Source organism: Plectropomus leopardus, chromosome 3, assembly GCF_008729295.1.
Source record: "Plectropomus leopardus isolate mb chromosome 3, YSFRI_Pleo_2.0, whole genome shotgun sequence".
Taxonomy (NCBI): domain Eukaryota; kingdom Metazoa; phylum Chordata; class Actinopteri; order Perciformes; family Serranidae; genus Plectropomus; species Plectropomus leopardus.
This window is the reverse complement of record NC_056465.1, coordinates 15,543,930-15,562,610: the sequence shown is the minus strand read 5'-3', so window position 1 is coordinate 15,562,610 and position 18,681 is coordinate 15,543,930. Positions and strand designations below refer to the sequence as shown.

The following is an 18,681-nucleotide window of genomic DNA, read 5'->3' as shown; positions in this document are numbered from 1 at the left end:
ACCACAGATGTCACTGGATTCAAAGTGGTGTTTTTTTTAAGAGCTGTAATAGCTGGTACAAACAGTTGTTTCTGGCATAACAGTGATTGATTAAATGACTTAATCTAATGAAGTATCTTAAATTTTAAATAGCGAATCATTTTTATGTCTTGTTCACCTTACAGATGAGATGAAGATCCCAGATGAATTTTGCGGCCAGGATTTGGACCTTAACAGTGACCTGCAGTATCTCCTCCCTCGGCGGCAGGGTGCAGGCCTGTGTGCCACAGGGCTTGTTAGCTACTTGGTGGCACTACACAATGAGCTGGTGAACGCTGTGGATAACCACACAGGAGAGGATAGCAGGTAAAAATGACACATAGTGCTACAAAAAAAAAGAGAAGAAACGTCCAACAAAGAGTAGAAATTGTTATTGTACCTTTAAGGATAGGTTCACAATTTTGTCTTTTTAAAAGCAATTATCAGGGGCCCATATGAACATTAAAATAGGTTTTGCTTGGTGTAATTATTTCTTCCATTCATACTGGCCTTTTACTAATACACTTCTAATATAAGTTTAATTTTGTGTAAAAATATCTTCCAAAGTTTACCTGAGGTTAATGTAAGACCACAGCAGTCTGAGTTTAACAAATCCTTGGCCTATCCTTAACAAGGCCTAATAGGGGTTTGGAAAAAAAAAATCTACAAACCAAAATGCACATTTAGATTATTTCAACAACTTAAGAGAACAAGCTAAACACACAAAACACAGCAATGATACTCAAACATTGTTGAATTTAAATGTGAATTTTGTGGAGATAAATATATTATGGACAAATAATTTTAATGTGTTTGCTGAAAACATTTTTTTCTGTATTTCAAAAGTCTGGAACAGCTTTCAAACATTATTATTATTATTATTTTGGAAAAAGAAATGTCATTTCAGGACTAAAAGGTTTATATTTGCATTTTGGTGTCTGCAGCAGTTACAAGGTGAGTGTGGCAGAGGTAACGGAGCAGCATGTGATCCGCTATGAGCTGGACAAGGACCTGCTTCCTCTGGTTTTATCCAATTGCCAATACAGCTTGGAACGAGGCCATGAGACAATATCACAATATGACCTGCCCAGGATCCAGCATCAGATCCTCACTCGCTTCCTGCAGGGAAAACCCCTTATCACCCGCACAGTGAGTCCACTCAGCCTGGATTGATGAAAGCAAATGACAAGAGTGTAAATGGACAAACATAAGCTTTAATAATAAGCAATACAGACCCTCCTAGACCCGTGAAATGATGTCTGCAGTCAGCCAAGATGAGAGAGCAGACACATTATTTAAATACTCTATTTTAATATTAACATTATTAATTGCTAACCTAAACTAAATGGTATTCATTTCGATGGTTAACAACAAAATGAGTGGTTTTCAAGAATCAAAATGTAACACTGTATTTGACTTTTTATGTCATTGTTGTATCTGCCCTATGTTGTCTTGTTTCACAGCATTATTTCCCTACTTTATTAAAGTGTGCTCTATTTTAGGGGATTCCCACTCTGGTCAACACACAAGAGAGAGACTATGAAACCATTTTCAAAGCTGTTAAAGAAAAAGTGTGTCAGGTAAATAAAGAAGTCCTGTTCAGTACTTTTGCACAGTAAGCAACATAATTATAATTTCTGACTACATATTACACTATACATTATTATTTCTCATAAATGTGTTTCATCTCACATCTATCTAGTCAATTACACAAACATATAACATGCATTTAAGGAAAGATTTTACTAGGGCTGCAACTAAAGATTGTTCTCATTAACAGTTAATTTTCAGGGTATTTGTTCTCTATAAAACACTAGAAAACAGTGAAAATGTCTTTCACAAGTTACTAGACTTGGGGGTTATTTCACTTTCTACTGTATTGGTTACAACTGTTACTGATTAATATTCTTTAGAACTGCATTGTACAGGGTTAAGATCCAACACGATTGATGTTTTTGGGTGTATGACAGATTTATCACCTGACGCACTTCGATGAAAATTATACAAACACAGATGATTACATTTTTTGAAAGTGCTGCTTTGTTGTAAAAATCATTGCTTAGAACCACTTTATTTCATCTGTGATCAACATTTAGAGTAAAGGCATGTATCCAATCTCCATTGTAATTCATATACAGACATTGTAGTTAAACATCCAATTTTCACAATACAATTTGACATATGTGATGTACACATATTTACAGAGACTTCATTCATGCTTTGTTGTTCCTTCAGGATGTTCTGTCCTCTCTGGCCTGCAATGCCTTGTCCAGAGAGCTGGACTCCTACAATGAGGTATGTGAGGCACTGAAGATCGCGGAGCTGCTCCTGGGTTTCATCTCAATGACTGGTGGTGATCCCATGATGCCTCTGGCTGCTTACCTCCGGGACATCCTGAAGATGGCCGACCACATAGATCGTCACATATTGCAGGTCAATGCATATGCTGCCTCTTTGTTTGGAGTGAATTCTAAGGTTTCTTAAAGCTGAAGAACAGTTATTTTATGTCAGCGTAAACTGCCACTAAGCTTATTTTTCACTTGTATTATAAGAAGAACATTTGGAAGTTATCTCGTATAAAGAAAATGTAAAAAAAGAGGACTGTTGGCAGCAAGAAAAACCTGCTTCACTGTTTACCTGGACACCCGACTACTGATTATTGTAAGACAGACTTGAAAAATAGTGTGACTGTCCTTTAATTGTATTAAAGCTACTTTCCTGTTATGCGTAAAGTGGGACAAGACAAATTAACATATGACATTGATTCACTGTCTTTACCTGCCGTGAATGACCCAATTAACCTAAACATTTACAAACACTGCAGGCAGTTCACATCATGTTATGTAGTTGTGTTATGTACACAAAAATAATGACTTTTTTGATCTCTAGGTAATTTCATTACAACTAACTAAATTATGTCAATCATCCCAACAAACATATGTAAGATAAGGTACAAAATAAAGCTCCCCAAAAATATAAATTTTATCCCAAAACTCTATATGTAAGTTTATTCATTTTAAAAGTCTCTGCTGTGTGCTCTCAGACGCTTTACTCTGCTGTGTTGTGTCTTCAGGCTCTGGGCAGATGCAACCTCAAACACTGTGTTTCTCTGTGGCAACTCCTCTCCTCCCTCAAATCTGAAAACATGCTGCATCTCAAGAGGGTGAGTGTTGCTTTTGCAGGATTTTGGGGGCTTGATAAATGTAAAGCAAGAGTACTGATTAGAAAATGACTTAATACATAGAGTATATCCATCATGCCTTATTGTATTTTTCGTACCATCAAAATATTTCAGTGGCCTACACTTGTTTCTTGTAGTAATGTTCACACCCATTCATTTATACTGTTTTCAATTTTTTTTTTTTACTAATTTCAGTCATTTTAAAACAATCTGTCATGTGTCTATAAAAAGGAGCCCTTTGCAGGTTATTCAGCTGAGTACCTGAGGCCACTGACAGAGGACGACAAGATTGAGCTGAAAGGCTTTATGACCAGGGGAAACGTGGACCAATGGTTGCTTGAGATGCATGAGTTTATCCTGTTGAGTCTGGGCCGCATAAGGGCCATTGATGACTACAAACCAACCTGGAGGTAAACATGTTACAACATCTTTTGTTATTAATGCAGTTATTCCCTCCAATAGCTCTGAAAAGAGGTGCAGATTAAATCTCTAAATCTTAATGCCTCAATCTACATCCAAAATAAGAATCAAATTTAAAGGAATAGTGACAAAATGCAGAAGAATGTAGAAAATCAGGTAAAACTACCATCACGCTGGAGCTTTACCTTAATGTTGTTGATGTAGTTGGTTTAATTTTCTGTTGTTAGCTTTCCTGTATGCAAACATGGTCCTTATTGAAAAGGTAATGTGTTAAAATTAATTCCCATCTTCTCAGTGTAAAAGAGACGGTGGGTGCCTACATGGACAGTAAGGAAGTGGATGTGCCTCGTTACGTGGAGGAAATGTTTCCTGAAAATCTGCTGCTGTCCCAGATTGTGGAGACCTGGAAATACGCTGTCGCTGCCAAAAACGACTGGATGAAGCAGGGATGAGCCACATTTGAGAGATTGAAGTTTAATTTCTCATCACCCAAACAAGTCTGATTTCATTTTTTCTTGTACTTGATTTTTCTATTTTTAAGATTTTTCTTTTATAATTATGTATGAAAGATGAAAAACAATTAAGGGCACTTTAAAGAATGAAGCATACCAAAACTGATTGAACATGATTTTAATGCTGGCTTGTGTATTTTATTATCAAGAGCCGGCTACTCATTTACTGCCTTTTGTCAGAATATTATAGATAATTTTAATATTTACTGTGTGAGCCTTGTTCAAAGAAAATTTCAGGATCTACTCAGGAATATGTTGTATGACTTCGACAAGCATATACTGTTACTATATACTGTTTTATATTATCTGTTTCAGGATTACATTTTTGTGTTGAAATTAATTTTGCAATTGACCACCAGAATCTCATAACAAGGGTGATGAGTCTGCACTGTGGTGTGATAAACTAGCACAGAAAAAATTGTACTTCACATTTTGCTTTTTTTTAATTTTATACTTTTTTATTTTAAGTTTTAATTTTATTACACATTTAAGTACAAATGGCCAATTGTTTGGAACTGATTGCAGAGGGTCAGTTCAATGTTGTTGATTTATGTGTTTTTTTTATCATTAGTATTTTTATTTTGGTTATAATGAAACCCACATTATAAGGCTCTATGTTCAGAGTGAGTTATGTCACCCATGAGTGATGACAGGCATGTTTGAAAGCCTGGATATGGGTGTGTTTAAGCTTTAGAATATATAAAACCAGAAATGGTAAGCAAAATGTCTATAAAATCCTTAAGTCTTAGAATTGTATCAATGAAATAACATTTTTTAAATGTCAAATAATACATAACATGTTATAAGGCCTGCGATCTAAAATCTGCTCACACTGTGGCCAACAAAACCCCAAAGGTATCTGCTTTTATGTAAAACTGTGGAAAGCAAGAAGCCTTTCACAACTGTATACCTGTAAGCAGCCAGAGTTCTTATGTTTTCTCTAAATGTGCGATTTTTAAGTTCAGAAATTTTTACATTTGTGTTACTAATTAATTAATCATTTGAATGAGTTATCACTTTTCACATGTGCAGTGTGAGACATGATCAGTCATGCTAGTATACATTGTTTTTAGTATGAATTGATTTTTACTCAAGTAGGAGAAAGGACAGTGAGGTAGTGTCCAATAAAGTTATTTGATTATATCTTTTCTCATAATATTTTTGTGCATTTTTATTTTATTTTATTTTTTACTTTATTTGCCTGATTGCAGTCCTGAAATGGCGGTAACATTTTTTAAATTGTTTAAATGTTTATAAATATATTAAATCATTTATGTGATCAAAGCACTGATAACTGAGACTTTGTTGAAAACTGCAATGTTGAATTTCTATCTCTATTTTAGAATATATAGTCCACATGCACCTTTTTTCAGCTGTCCTAAGTCCACTTTTTTAGAACATAACCTTTCACCTGTTATTTTTTCACATACATCAAGAACTACAGTATCTATATAGAATTTAAAGGACACACTGATGCAAGGGGAAAGAATGAGTGTAGCTGTAAAATTTTGTAATTTGATTTCAGGTTGTTTATACAGAAAAACAGAGTAGCCAGCTGTAGTTAAGTGATAACAAAGATGATCCTTTTTTCAATGAATATGACCGCTTTAACAAAAGTCTTTTTATTCTCATGTTCTCAATGTAAATAAATTACAACATCGTCTTTTGTTCAAAAAATAAAATGAAACCCAACTACCTTGACATATATTGGACTTATCCTTTTAAGAATATGAGAATCTTTTTTTTTCTTTTTTTCTGGAAATCCTAATCATCGTTTTGTGTCATCTTATAAATGCCTTAACGAAAGTGTTAATTTTCAGGGAACGAATTCTCGCCCGACTGCCAGTGTACTGGTACACCCACTGACCATACAGCGCAGCAGACAAACCCCAAAACGTCACAAACAACACAAAAATAAAGAGCATTAAAAAATATTCATGCAACAGAAGTTGGGGCTGGGCAGTTTCGTTACCATGAAAACTACACCTGGAAAAAGAAGGGAACAAAACACTGAAAATAAAAACTTCAATCCAGTGTTTCAACTGAAGAAAAACTGTTAATACAATGGGATTTATGATACAAAATTTCTTGAAAAGTTGTAATCATACATATTACTATCGTGAATAGGATTCTGTCACCTCTGTCTGATACACTGGTACATGGTCATACTAAAAATAATATTAATACCAACTTATAAAATGCTAAAAAAAAAAAAATCAGTGCTAAAGCACAGCTTCTCCTAATTTCTCCTAGTGTGACTTCTGCAACCGTCAATTCTGAAAAACATCACAGCAGAAGGAAACACCAGAGTTAATTTATCTTCGTGTATTGAAGGAGAAATCGCTCTGAATAACAGGATGTGTTGTTGAAGGTGTAATGTTGTTTGTCAGTGCTGGTTCTTCATTCCCTGAGGTTTGCCTGCTTTCTTATCCCCCTGCTGCTGCATCTGCTGCTGCTGGCCCCGACCAGGACCCGTCATTCCTCTGCCACGGCCGCCAAACAGACCTACAGAGAGACAGAGGAGAGAAAAGAAAAGACACAAATGTTAATTTTTTTAGCTGTGATAACTGCTGTTTGGCCAGATTTCCATGTGCAAATATATTCTCATTTACAGCTTGGCAGATTTGTTGTAAAAAAACAGTCATCCAATGTGAGCCAGATTCAATCTGAGTAAATATCAGCAATTTATACCAACAGTGGGTGTGGCTTAAACCAGATGTAAATTGATATGGGTTGATCAAAAGTTGCTATAGTTATTGATATTATTATTCATTACAGAAGCACTTACAGAACATGCTCGGAATTGAGCTTCAGCTCGTTTTAATCACAAGAGGAAGAAATATTTAGCTACCAAATTGAGGATTTTCCTTCATCACAAGTACAGATATTGACACATTTACTTTGAATGATACTTGTGTTTGTTTAAAATACATTGTCCACACCTGATATTAATTTCATCCAAGAATTTTACACAACCCTAATATAGAGGGTGCTTATGTGACAACAGGAACTCATTCATTCTTGATGCTCCTGAGAGTATGTGGACTTCATAATAGCTGAGAGATTAGAAAACAACCCAAAAATGACATGCTGATATTCACATTATGACAGCAGACACAAACAAATGCCTGATCAGCAGGGAGCATTTCAACTCACCCCTGCCGGCTCCTCCTCTTCCTTTTCCCTGCTGTTTGTTCTGCTGGGCGCCTCCACGTCCGCGGCCCTTCGACACCACCTCCTCCTTCACCATGTCAATGATCTCGTCTGGGATTCGCAGATACTTGATGGTGCTTCCTCTGATGTAACACTCAGGCATCCTCCAGAACTTATCTCCATCCTGTTAGAGTGGAGTGGAGGTGTCCAAAAAATACATTGTATTTTGTTAAAAGGGAGAGTGCACAACAAGCTTCACTTTACATCTTTTAAGTCTGTAGACTATCTTTATACTGGTTTGCATTGTTTTCAGTTGTGCTGTTTAGATGGGAGTGATTGACACATTTTTGACAGTTTTCTTTTATATGTCCCAAATTGTGTGTGCAATTATTTACGGGCCACAAACAAAACAAATCTTAAATATGTGTACTATGAAGTGACAGTCAGAAGACTCTTTGGTTACTGGCCACAAACACTCTGTTTCTTTCTTGTTTATATCTACAGCAGGGGGCTCTGCAGACAACACTACAGCTAGAGATTGATGTTAACACTGGACAGAGATGTCTGCTTTCCCTCTTCGCAGAAAGAAGCGTTGTCTACAGGTTTAATGACAGCAAAGGTGTGAGACCAGAGCTCAGCTTTACCCTCGATGTGCAGATGACTTCTCTCAGGTTGATGTTCATCCAGTTGTCACAGCTGACCAGGTGACCGTTGTATGTCTCTCCATTCTTCAGCTCCACCAACTGAGGGGAAAAAGGACACAAAAACAATCAGCTGCTTTAAGAGTCTTGGCGACTCTAAAATTACAATTACAGCAAAAACAAACAAGCTGAACTTTAGCCAATTAGATTTGGAAGTTCAGAAGGTAGCCAGGATTTGAGGTAATTTAGTGAGTTTTATTTTGTAATATGTAAATTTAACCTGAAAATGACATAGTAAGATAATAAAAATGTAAATGAAGCCAAAAGGAAGCAGACAGCCAAAACTGAGGAACTGCCTTCGGTTTGTTGTAAACTGATTGGATGACAGACTAAAACTTGCTTTTCAGTTTTACATAAAGTAATATATCTTGAATGATTTTGACTACTTTCAGCCTGTGAGCACTTTTTCACAGATGACTTTCTGATTTCATACACTGACACATACTTTACATGTAATGCACAATAAACTGTTTTAAATTCATGTGTAGGTAATCGACATTAAAATATGCCAACTTGCTGCCCATCTGCAGTGCCAACATAAGCTCCTTGACAGCAGAAAGAGCTCAGTGTCTCTTTACCATGGGATGGTTCTGGGCAGTCTTCAGCAGAGATAGTGGAAGCTGCAAAATAAAAAATAAAAAAAAAACAGGTTACAAGTGGGAATCCACCAGCCATCAACATTATTTAATAACCCGAGTAAACGTGACTGCCAGAACTACAATTTTCACCTTCATAACAGAGAACAAGACATACATAGCTAGTATGTAGCCAGATATCTTGGAGCACAGATAATTCCCCCAAAAGTGTTTGAAAGAGGGTGAGGGGACAGCTGTTATTTTCAGCTTCTAATGGCATGTACTTTCAAAAAGTTTAGAAAATATTTGCATAGTGTCTTTGTAGTGTCACGACAACTGCCCATACTTGCTGCTGTGCTCGGCTAAAACAATTTACAATTTAGTTTAAAATTAAATAAGACTGTATCACCGTCCTCGGCATGATATAAAGGTTTTCAGAGTGCATGTGAAGTCGGCATGTAAAACACATCCACCTTGAGTTAATCATGTTTAATTAAGCCGAAGTATCTACCTTAGCTTCACTTAGCTAGCATAACGAGCAGCATTGTAACAGAGAGCTACGGTGCTGCTAATACAGTTAGCTTAGTAGCAGGCGGGCTGCTGGAAATGTAAAATACAGCTCTTACATTTACTCTATCATACACTTACCATTGTTGTAGTTTCTATTTATCAATTTGTGTTTCACTTGCTGTCTCAGCCCGTCAGTTACACGACTTCGCTGCCGCCTGGTCTTCTTCTTCTGCTTCTAGTAATGAGTTGATTCTGTGTTGCGGTGCGTAATGAAGGCTGCTGCCCCCTGCAGGCAAGAACAGTCCCTGCGACACATTTCTAAATCGTCTTTAGCTTTAGATACAGTGGAGCGCGAAGAAGTTGGAGATACTTTCCTCCAAATGGTATTATAGTAGCAGTTTATGGTTATTATCTTAATGATTTCAACTTCACAGGTATTATGTCACTTTATACTCATGAAATAATTAGCAAATGTGGGATATTCCACCATCACAAATATTTTGTATTTTAAGATAAGATAGTCATTACTGTCCCCACATCGGGGAATTTCACTTGTTACAGCGGCTCAGTGCATATATATTCTATATAAAACATAGACTAAAACATTTTAAAGGGTAGAATATAAAATACCAAAATATAGAAAAGGAGAATAGACATATAAAAACACGACCTGAATTACATTTGTGTTTAACAGCCTATACACTTACAAATTCAGTTATGGAACAAAGAGGAAATAGGACACTGCAAACAAAATATAAGAAAAACAACCAAAAAAATTATCTTCCTATTAATTGCACTCTTGATTTATTTATTTGTTTATGACGTCACCTTTGTGTGACGCAAGTACGTCACGTCTCACGCATCTTGTAGCGCGAGGACGGCCGGTGAGCTTATTTGTGTCTGGGAGACGGAGCCGTCAGCTGTGGAGGGTACCGACTCTCTCTCCGGTCCTGGTGCAAAATAAAGACCGAAAAAGGCCAACGGATCCTCTGTGACAGGACAGGAGATGGACAACAGCAAACGGACTGTGGTCGTTACAGGTTGGTCTTGTTTGTACTGCCGTTGTTGTGTCTGTCGGCGGACCGACCACCAGAGTGAAGTGGAGGAAAAGTTATGTAGATGACAGCTGCTAACGGCAATGGCGTCAGGCTGTTACTGCTCCACTCCGCTGCATGTGGAGACAGTTTAATGACACGTTTTGTTTACAGCTAACGACGTAACACAGCGGTGTTCAGCTCTTTCATATTCAATATACAGAATTAGTGCTACTGACGAGCCATGTGAAAATCTTTTTGTTGTTGTTTCCTGTTTAAGGCCACGTCAAACAATAAACAAGTAGGCTAACGCTGAACATTAATAAATACTGACAACATTCAGGAGAAATATCATGTTAGCACAATCCGTTGCTGATTTAGCAATTGTTTTATTTCGTTGTTAAATATATTGATGATAGAAACGCAGCTGTTTTTTCTATTCGTTGACAATACAACTAAAGTAATCTAAAACATTACTATTAGGTTTTTTATTATCTGTTGGTTGTTATTACTATCGTGATATCAAAACTATAACCTCCTTATTAACTCTAATTTTAATACATGTTCTAGGAATAATAGACTAGAGATAGAAAAACCATAGAAGTGCAATCTTTAGTTCAAATTCTTGTGGATGTGACCCTATATTTTTTGAGAGAGTGAAAACTCAATTCTTCTTCCAAAATAAGAGTGCCTGAGTGTTTTTTCGTCATGGCTTTGTATTGTGAGTTTCACAGCTGGACTTGATCTCAACATCAGGCCTCTGCTCAGACATGGTGTCATTGTGGAGCTGGTGGTTAAAAGTATATGACATTATTACAAAAAATTAAGCAATAATTGTGTTCCATTATTAATGTGCACTATTTGTCTGTTTATGTAGGCTCATCCATTTTATTTCAGATTTAATCATATTGCTCTGCATTACAAAGTTTGGGCCTAGAACTGGTATTTCAGTGTACATCCAATCTGTCATAAAAGCTGCTTTACATGTTTCATTTTAGGAAACACTTTTTGCATTACTATTAATTAATTAGATAATAAGACATTCCAAGCACTGATTTTGGTGGTTTTGAATCTATCAGCAAATGTTGATATATAACAAATGGTTTTCCCAAAACATTATTCAATGCAACTTCACCTCCAGTCACGGAAATATAATATTTTATAAGAGCACAAACCACAGTCTTGAACATCGAATCTGTGGAGGATAGCAGAAGCAGTGACTTTTCAGACACAAAGGGGTGCAGAGGCTGGCACTCCCAGCTGATACAAGACGTGTAGATTGCCTGGGAACAGCACCTTCACAATAGCGGGCCGGCTGGCAGCTGCCGGCCCCTCACTCTGCTCCTTTTCAGCAGCCTGTCAGACAGACTGATCCCCCCTCCACCCGACCCCCAGGGACCGGCTGACCCTTGGAAGGGTGGTGGAAGGGGATCAGTTTATAGATCCCTACATAAACAAGCCTGAGTGAATATCCATAGGCTGCTGCTGTGATTTTATAGGTCATATGGAGTGGTGCATGGCCAGACTTTTAGTGATAGTGATTGATTTTAATCTGGTAATTCAGGGAAAGCAGCATGCTGCAACACTGTCAACATTTGAATTTGTTTTACAGAAGTGTTAATTTTTTCTGAAAAGAAAGTATTTCATGAGGTTTATGTCTGTATACTGTTCACAGTCTAAGGCCATATTTAGCAAACAATACATTTTTGATAGTATCAAGCAGTCATACAATAAAAAATAAAATAAAATAACTTTTATTCAAGCCATAACAACACAGAAGACACAGTAAGACTTGTGTATAATGGCTCATAGTCTTTTGGAAATTAAACTAGATTCATATGTCTGCTTCTGCAAAATTAAATGTATTTGCATTTGCTTTGTTTTCTGTTTTTGTCCTTGTTGTCACAGTGACCCCACTAAAAATGTTTTCTGTTCATGTTGGAAAAACAAATAGTTCATGGTTGCATTTCATTTCTGTTGTGAAAAAGCTAATTTTTCGTCCTTATGTGTAGAAACCAAGCAGGCTTGTTAACTGTATGTGACCATGGACCACAAACAAAATAACTTGAATGTTTTGCAGGTTTTGGGCCATTTGGAGAGCACACGGTCAACGCCAGCTGGGTAGCAGTACAGGTGTGTTTTAAACCTCTATTACTTCTGTATGAGCAGGTTCTTGGATTAAAACAAGACTGTCATAATTTCAAAACATCACCACTGATGACATTTTAAATGTGGTACACACAACTTAAAAAAGTGAATAACATTTTAGCCAAAACTTGACAGTCTGTTGAAATAGTCTTTATGTTGAGTTGCTAGCAGCTGTAATTAAACAAGGGCACGTGTGACTGTTTCCAAAAATGAATATCCAACGTGAGCCTGTTTTTGTGGCCGTTACAAGATGCTCTGATAATTACCGGCCGGCTTCACACGGTGCAGCAGCGTGTTGGAGGCTCTCTGTGTCCTGCTGGGGAAACTGCATGTGGGGGATGTTAGTGGTTGTCAGGGTGTCTAGACGGACTTGATAAGGATATTAAAGGCAAACAAAAGGCCGCTTTGTGGCAGGGTCACAGACGTGGTCAAACAAGCCTCTTTTCAATACAAGTAGGGGTCAGTGTCCAGGGCTATTTGTCCTGCAGGGGGACTGGGGGAGGTGTCAGTCCACTGGCTGTGAATTGGACATAGATTTATCTTAATTATAGCATGTATGACTGCATCTGTTATTGCTTGATTTTCCCATACTATTTATGAAAAAGGCTGCAGTTTATTATTTCTATTTTCATAATTCAGATATCTCAATTTGAGTGAAGAATTATGTTATATGTAAAGGACAGGATAGGTGAGAGACAGCTGTCCTCAAAGAAAAAGCAAAAAAGGGCAGGCATTAACTGCTCGATTTAAGATTTCACAGAAACACCGGACCATATGGTCTTCATATTAGAATCATATTTTGCAGTATCGGTAAAAGTGAAAAAATAAAATTACATAAAAAAAATACATAAAAATAAATAAAATAAAATACAAACCAACAATTAAAAAAAAAATATATATATATATATATGAATAACACCTGTGTGTGAAATGTATTTAAATGCAAACATCTTTGCAGTGTTTAACAAGAAGAGGACAAAATTTGCAAGATACTGATAAAGAGTATAAAGAGTCTGTGCAAATTTCTAATCCAAGGATTTCCATTAACATAATGGGTGAAGTTAGATCTGGAGGAATTTATCATGCAGTGTCCATTGTGTGGGATAAGTCAGTGTGTGTGCAGCTCGTGAGCTTTATTGACAGGGCAAGACAATATTTTGCCTTAGTGACCGCAAGCTAAAACCAACCAAAGGCAAGGACATATTTTAGGGACACATAAGCAGTCAGTGTGCAGTAAGTATGATCGCGTATGGAATATACAAAGAGAGCAATGAGCAGTGTTAATTTAATAATCCCATACATAGTTGAAGAAAATATATTAAATAATTCATTTTGTTTGTCAAGATTATGTACTACACTTTCATAACATGTGTATCACCCTTATCACTGTTATATGCTCAGGACAAAAACACCTATTTTAAAGTGCAACAAAGTATTTTAGCTTATATGTTTTTTTGTTCTGACAGGAACTGAAAAAGCTCGGACTGGGCAGTGAAGTAGACCTGCATGTGTCCGAGGTTCCTGTGGAGTACCAGACAGTCCAGAGTCTGGTTCCGTCATTATGGAAGAAGTATCATCCGCTGGTAAGAGGAGAACATGTTGTAATCTCTCCACATTATTTACTTTTCAAGGTGCAAAACAGAAACTCGTTGTCTGCCTCACTTCCAGTTTTGGTCTGATTTTACTGTCTTAGGTTTCGGGTTTTGTTTAAAAGCATGTGTAAGTTGTAATCCTTTGGGCTGTGAGAACACTCAGATAAAATCAAATCTGTGCAACAAATGCTGTACCAAATTAAATAACATAATTATCAAATTATGCAACAAATTACTGGCTTGTGTAGCTCCGACGCAAGCTCTTCATGAGGGCGTTAAATATGTGTTAATAAATACTTGGGTTTCATATCGGCTGCTTTGGAGTTGTTCTTAGGTTCAGATCTGTGTTTTGGGTCTAGTATAGGAACATTTCCACTCATTTTAGACACCTCAGTTTCAAATGAGCAGAGTGGTCAAAAGGCAGCTGCCACAGATATATTGTGATTATTTTGTGCAGTGATTTTTTTTCTTAATCCGGTCTTTTGTCTTTATTTCTTCCTTTTTTGGCCAGTTGGTAGTTCATGTTGGAGTCTCAGGTATGGCCACCACTGTCACGTTGGAAAAGTGCGGCAGAAATCACGGCTACAAGGGCCTGGACAACAGCAGCTTCTGTCCTGATTCACAGTGTTGCATTGTGGGAGGCCCGGACTGTATCAACTCAGTTATTGACATGGAGTCAGTCTGTAAGAGAGTGACCTCCTCAGGGCTGGGAGTAGCTGTGTCAGTCTCCAAAGATGCTGGAAGGTAATTATTTACTTTATTTTACTTATTTGTCAACCGTTTGTTCCTCCACTCAACTCCTGGTCACGTGCTTCGGCTCCAGGGGAGATGCAAACAAATTCAAGTGGCTTTTGTTAAACACACAAATCAGCCGTAAACAGCATTAACCGTCTGGATTATGAGTTGTATTTAGTTTAACAGATAGCTGAAAAGAAACTGTGTGCAACAAAGTGTGGAGTAAAAGTGTGATGTACTATTGCTTAACAGGAACTCAAATTAATTCAGTCTGTGCTTATCTAGAACAGAGGAGTAGCGAACTAGCATATAAAATCAGCAGTTATAATTATAATTCACAAAAAGATTCTGGGATGAGGATTTTGGAGGCTGCAGTTTGTGATGCTGTTGAACTGTGTTCCATAATGCAGAAAGGTTCAATTCAATAAATCTTAATTGTCCTCTAAGGGCATATCTGGTGCAGTGTAGAAAGAAAGAATGCCAGCTGATGTTGTGATCTGGCTGATGAGAGCTTAGGGTACACCTGTGTGCATGGCTAATCTTGGCAACTTTATAAGTAAATGCATGTTCACATTGTAAAATGTACCGAACACTAAGTTACGACTGGCTCAAATGCCGCAACGTACAAGGAGACGCACACCGGGCTGGTTGCAAAAAGAAAACATTTAATTACAAAAATGATACTCAAAACAACACAAAGGTGTCTTGGTTGAGATATGAGCAGGGCATGCAGCCACAAATATAGGCTCTGCCCACAGCCCACAGCTGCTCTCAGCAAGAGTAATCAGGCACTGATCATTAGTGAGCTGCACTGTGGAATCAAGAGAAGCACACATACACACACACACACAGGTGAAGCATGTCAGGGAAAGTAACAATGCAAAACCCAATGGCATGTAACACCGCCTCCCTTAAGATGACGCCATCCTAAGGCACACGAGAAAGGGCATCGGCCACAACATTGTCATGTCCCTTTTTGTGACGAATGTCAATATTAAAGTTTTGAGCCATAAGTGCCCAGCGCATCAACTGTTGGTTGCTATTGTACATGCGATTCAGGAACACCAGAGGGACCATTAACAACTACTTTTGATGTATTTGGTGAAATTTATTAATAAATGTGTAAAGCACTTGTGTCCAGTAAGTCATTTTTATCATGTCTTCCACTGAACAAAGCCAGGTCCTTCCTTTGATGCCATGCTCTCTCTCCTGACAGGTATCTGTGTGATTTCACCTACTACACGTCTCTTTACCTGAGTCACGGTCGCTCTGCCTTCGTTCACGTGCCTCCTCTCGGAAAGCCTTACAGCGGGGAAGACCTGGGCCGTGCGCTGCAGGCCATCATCCAGGAGATGCTGGAGCTTCTGGACCAGGCAGAAGAGAAGATCAACTGCCAGCAGCACCACTTCCTCTAAGTGACCTCCAGATGCCAACCAGCTTCTCCAGCCCTCACCACACAAGAGAAATTGCACTTAACCACAAGTAGCCAAACTTCTTCTTTTTTGTTGTTGTTGTTGTTGATTTTACTTGGACAAAATGAAAACTTCAATGTAGTGTTTGTTTCTCTTGTCTTGGGTTTTTGCTTTGTGTTTTTCCCTGTCTTTCAGCTGTTTTAATGTCTTCCAGTGGTGAGAAGATAAAATAGGAGTCTCAAGACAACCATCAGTCACTTTGTAACGTAAGCTTTTGTCCCTCCACCTTCACCTTCAACATAAATATCCGATTTTGGGGATAAAAATATGTGAAAAACATTCACAAAATTTCACCACATTTGTTTATATGCAGCAGAGATGCAGAAGGTCTGTAATATGGCAGATGTTACAACCTGTAACCTCAAGTGTGACTCCTATGAATGCACCTTATAGGGTTAGGGGTATTAAAATGGTTATAGGGGTCACATTTGGGGAGAAAGTTGAATGCACTATACAGTATTAGACTTTCATAAGACTTCATCCTCAAATTCTGAATTTCTGTCAATATTTTACTGTCACAAATGTTATATAAATGTTTAATGTAAATGTTACATGGTCAAGTAGAAATGTTTTTGCGGTAAACTGTGTTTGCTAATTTCAGTTTTCCTTTAGTTAGCTTTTCCCAGCTGCTCTAGAACCTACCTGCTGTTTCACACTTGATGTTGAATTGTTTCGTGAGTCCTTTTTCTTTATAAGAAGTTGTAATTTTGCCTTCTTTACAAAGGTTATTTAAATCAGGGAACGGGTTGGTTCCAGCTCATTTTCCCCCAGTTTGATGGCCCAATTCTGACAGAAAACCCCACAAATCCACCTCGCTGAGATCTGGCCCCCAGGCTGTGCAATGTTATTTACAGATCTCAAGGTTAGTCATTTTAGGTTAATCAAAGTTGTATTATGGCTACACATTTATTTGACAAAAGATTGAGTATTGTTTTTTACTACCACAGCAATTTCCAGATTAAATTAAACTGAATTTTCTCCGAGGGAATTATGTTTAAACGTGTACTCAACAAAATACACAATATAAATTGTATTTCTCTAATATTCTTTTCAAATAACTGAACAAACGTGTTATTTCAACGAACTACTAATTATTTCGAACTGTGTATAAAACCTGCAATTTTTGTCTTACAGACCCAAATCCTAAATTTCCTTCTGCAGCTGAGCAGCCCTAATTGTTATTCCTTGATGAAAGCTTTCCGTTGTTCCCTTCATTGAATCAGATATAGCTGCTTATTTTACCTGAGGATTTGATTTGATGAAGTTAGACTCTCGGTTCAGTCAGAGTTGGGCCTATAATTTTATTTCTGTTGCACTTTCTTTTTTCTTTTTGACATTTTCTGTAATCTGTACTATGGACAGCAATTTTAGCTTCTTAAATCCTTGCATTTTTTGTTTTTATTTTCAGTCACTTTAACTTGAAATATTTAGCTTTCCAGACATACAGGCATCATTTTTAAAAACCCCCCCCCCCCCCCCAATGATTAGAATTGTGCATGTGAGGTATGCTTTATGGGTGATTTTTGCTTTATTTTTCTGTGCTTTGTTTTGTTTTGACCTGTTTAACAAACTGTGTCTGTGATGATGGGTCTCCCAGGTGTAAAGGTTCTGCTTTTATTGGATTGTAACCAAATCCAGCTTCAGTTTGATTTTTTTTCTTAGTAGATTTTTTAGCAGTGAATGGTCTGCAATCTGCTTCAGCACCCTGTGTGTCCCACAAAAAAAAACCAATTTGTCTGTGGGAAACACGGATATAGTTGTAAACGGTCTTAGCTAGTCTTAGGAAACTAACACTGAGCTTAGTACTGCAGCAGAAGTGGGTTTTTTTTCATCAGCTAAGTTAGTGCCAGTGAGTTTGAGTAATTTGGCATATTTTTAGCAGTGTGTGTCATTTTAATTACTACTCAGCACCACAGATTCTACCACAAAGTAGCATCCTGAGGCACTGAGCTAAACCGAGCTGAACTTATTCTCAGACCTAAATATTTATGTTCTACATACTGTTTTTGAGGTTTAAGAATCTCTCATGATGGGCAGATTGTAGTTCTTGAGTTCACAGGTGCTGATATTTTACTATGTGGCTCTCTGAGTGCTGAGATTTGAAAAGGATGTGGAGAAGATGCCCCTAAATGTTCTCTCACAAAAGGGAAAGCCTCAAGTTTACATATATGAGGTGACCTCTGACCGGACTCTTTCCTGTGCCTTGCTGTTGTTTATGTGTGTTATGAAAAGGCCTTAAAATACCCAGCGGGTCAGTTCAAAGATATATTACTGATGCTGTCCAGTCAGATGTGTGGCTACCTCAAAAATACTTTTTTATCTTGGTGTGTGCTCTGTTGTACATTAACATTATGGCTCTGTGATTTATTGTGAGTTTCTCTGTCTAGGGAGACTCCTCTGAAAGGTGTCGTCTTCTGCTTCTGACATTAACAAAGCACCGTTACAATAAGTAATCTCAGCTTTGACAAAAGGAGAGGCTTTGAAATAAAGAGAATTAAAGGATTACAAGTAATGTCTTTGTGTCCATTATTACAACCATTATTTTTCCGCTACTCTTCAGTTATTTGTCATTAAAACTGAACTTATCATAAAAACAAACACTTGAACAAACATCAGGGTGGTGAGAACTA

The 18,681-nt window shown here is 37.5% G+C and overlaps 3 protein-coding genes across 3 annotated transcripts in view; 2 read left to right on the top strand and 1 right to left on the bottom strand.

The window, feature by feature from the left end:
* The window catches only part of LOC121963201 (E3 ubiquitin-protein ligase rnf213-alpha-like), a 38,178-nt gene extending 32,534 nt beyond the window's left edge, over positions 1 to 5,644 (top strand). The window contains exons 51-57 of the mRNA XM_042513526.1: positions 165 to 345; positions 963 to 1,167; positions 1,521 to 1,598; positions 2,254 to 2,451; positions 3,092 to 3,181; positions 3,431 to 3,609; positions 3,915 to 5,644. Coding sequence (XP_042369460.1) covers positions 165 to 345; positions 963 to 1,167; positions 1,521 to 1,598; positions 2,254 to 2,451; positions 3,092 to 3,181; positions 3,431 to 3,609; positions 3,915 to 4,071 — 1,088 coding nt within the window. The 3' untranslated portion in view covers positions 4,072 to 5,644. The remainder of the gene's footprint in view (positions 1 to 164; positions 346 to 962; positions 1,168 to 1,520; positions 1,599 to 2,253; positions 2,452 to 3,091; positions 3,182 to 3,430; positions 3,610 to 3,914) is intronic.
* Positions 5,645 to 5,732: 88 nt separating this feature from the next.
* lsm4 (LSM4 homolog, U6 small nuclear RNA and mRNA degradation associated) lies at positions 5,733 to 9,302 on the bottom strand. Its single transcript, XM_042515264.1, has 5 exons — positions 9,209 to 9,302; positions 8,564 to 8,605; positions 7,929 to 8,027; positions 7,288 to 7,468; positions 5,733 to 6,636 (listed from the first exon to the last, which is right to left on the bottom strand). Exons 1-5 carry the CDS (start codon positions 9,209 to 9,211, stop codon positions 6,518 to 6,520), a joined length of 444 nt encoding a protein of 147 aa, XP_042371198.1. The 5' UTR covers positions 9,212 to 9,302; the 3' UTR covers positions 5,733 to 6,517.
* Positions 9,303 to 9,961: 659 nt separating this feature from the next.
* Positions 9,962 to 18,559, top strand: LOC121941390 (pyroglutamyl-peptidase 1-like). The gene is made up of 5 exons (XM_042484179.1): positions 9,962 to 10,110; positions 12,185 to 12,237; positions 13,719 to 13,835; positions 14,356 to 14,588; positions 15,796 to 18,559. The coding sequence occupies exons 1-5, from the start codon at positions 10,077 to 10,079 to the stop codon at positions 15,992 to 15,994; spliced, it is 636 nt and encodes a 211-aa protein (XP_042340113.1). The 5' UTR covers positions 9,962 to 10,076; the 3' UTR covers positions 15,995 to 18,559.
* The last annotated feature ends 122 nt before the right edge of the window (positions 18,560 to 18,681 follow it).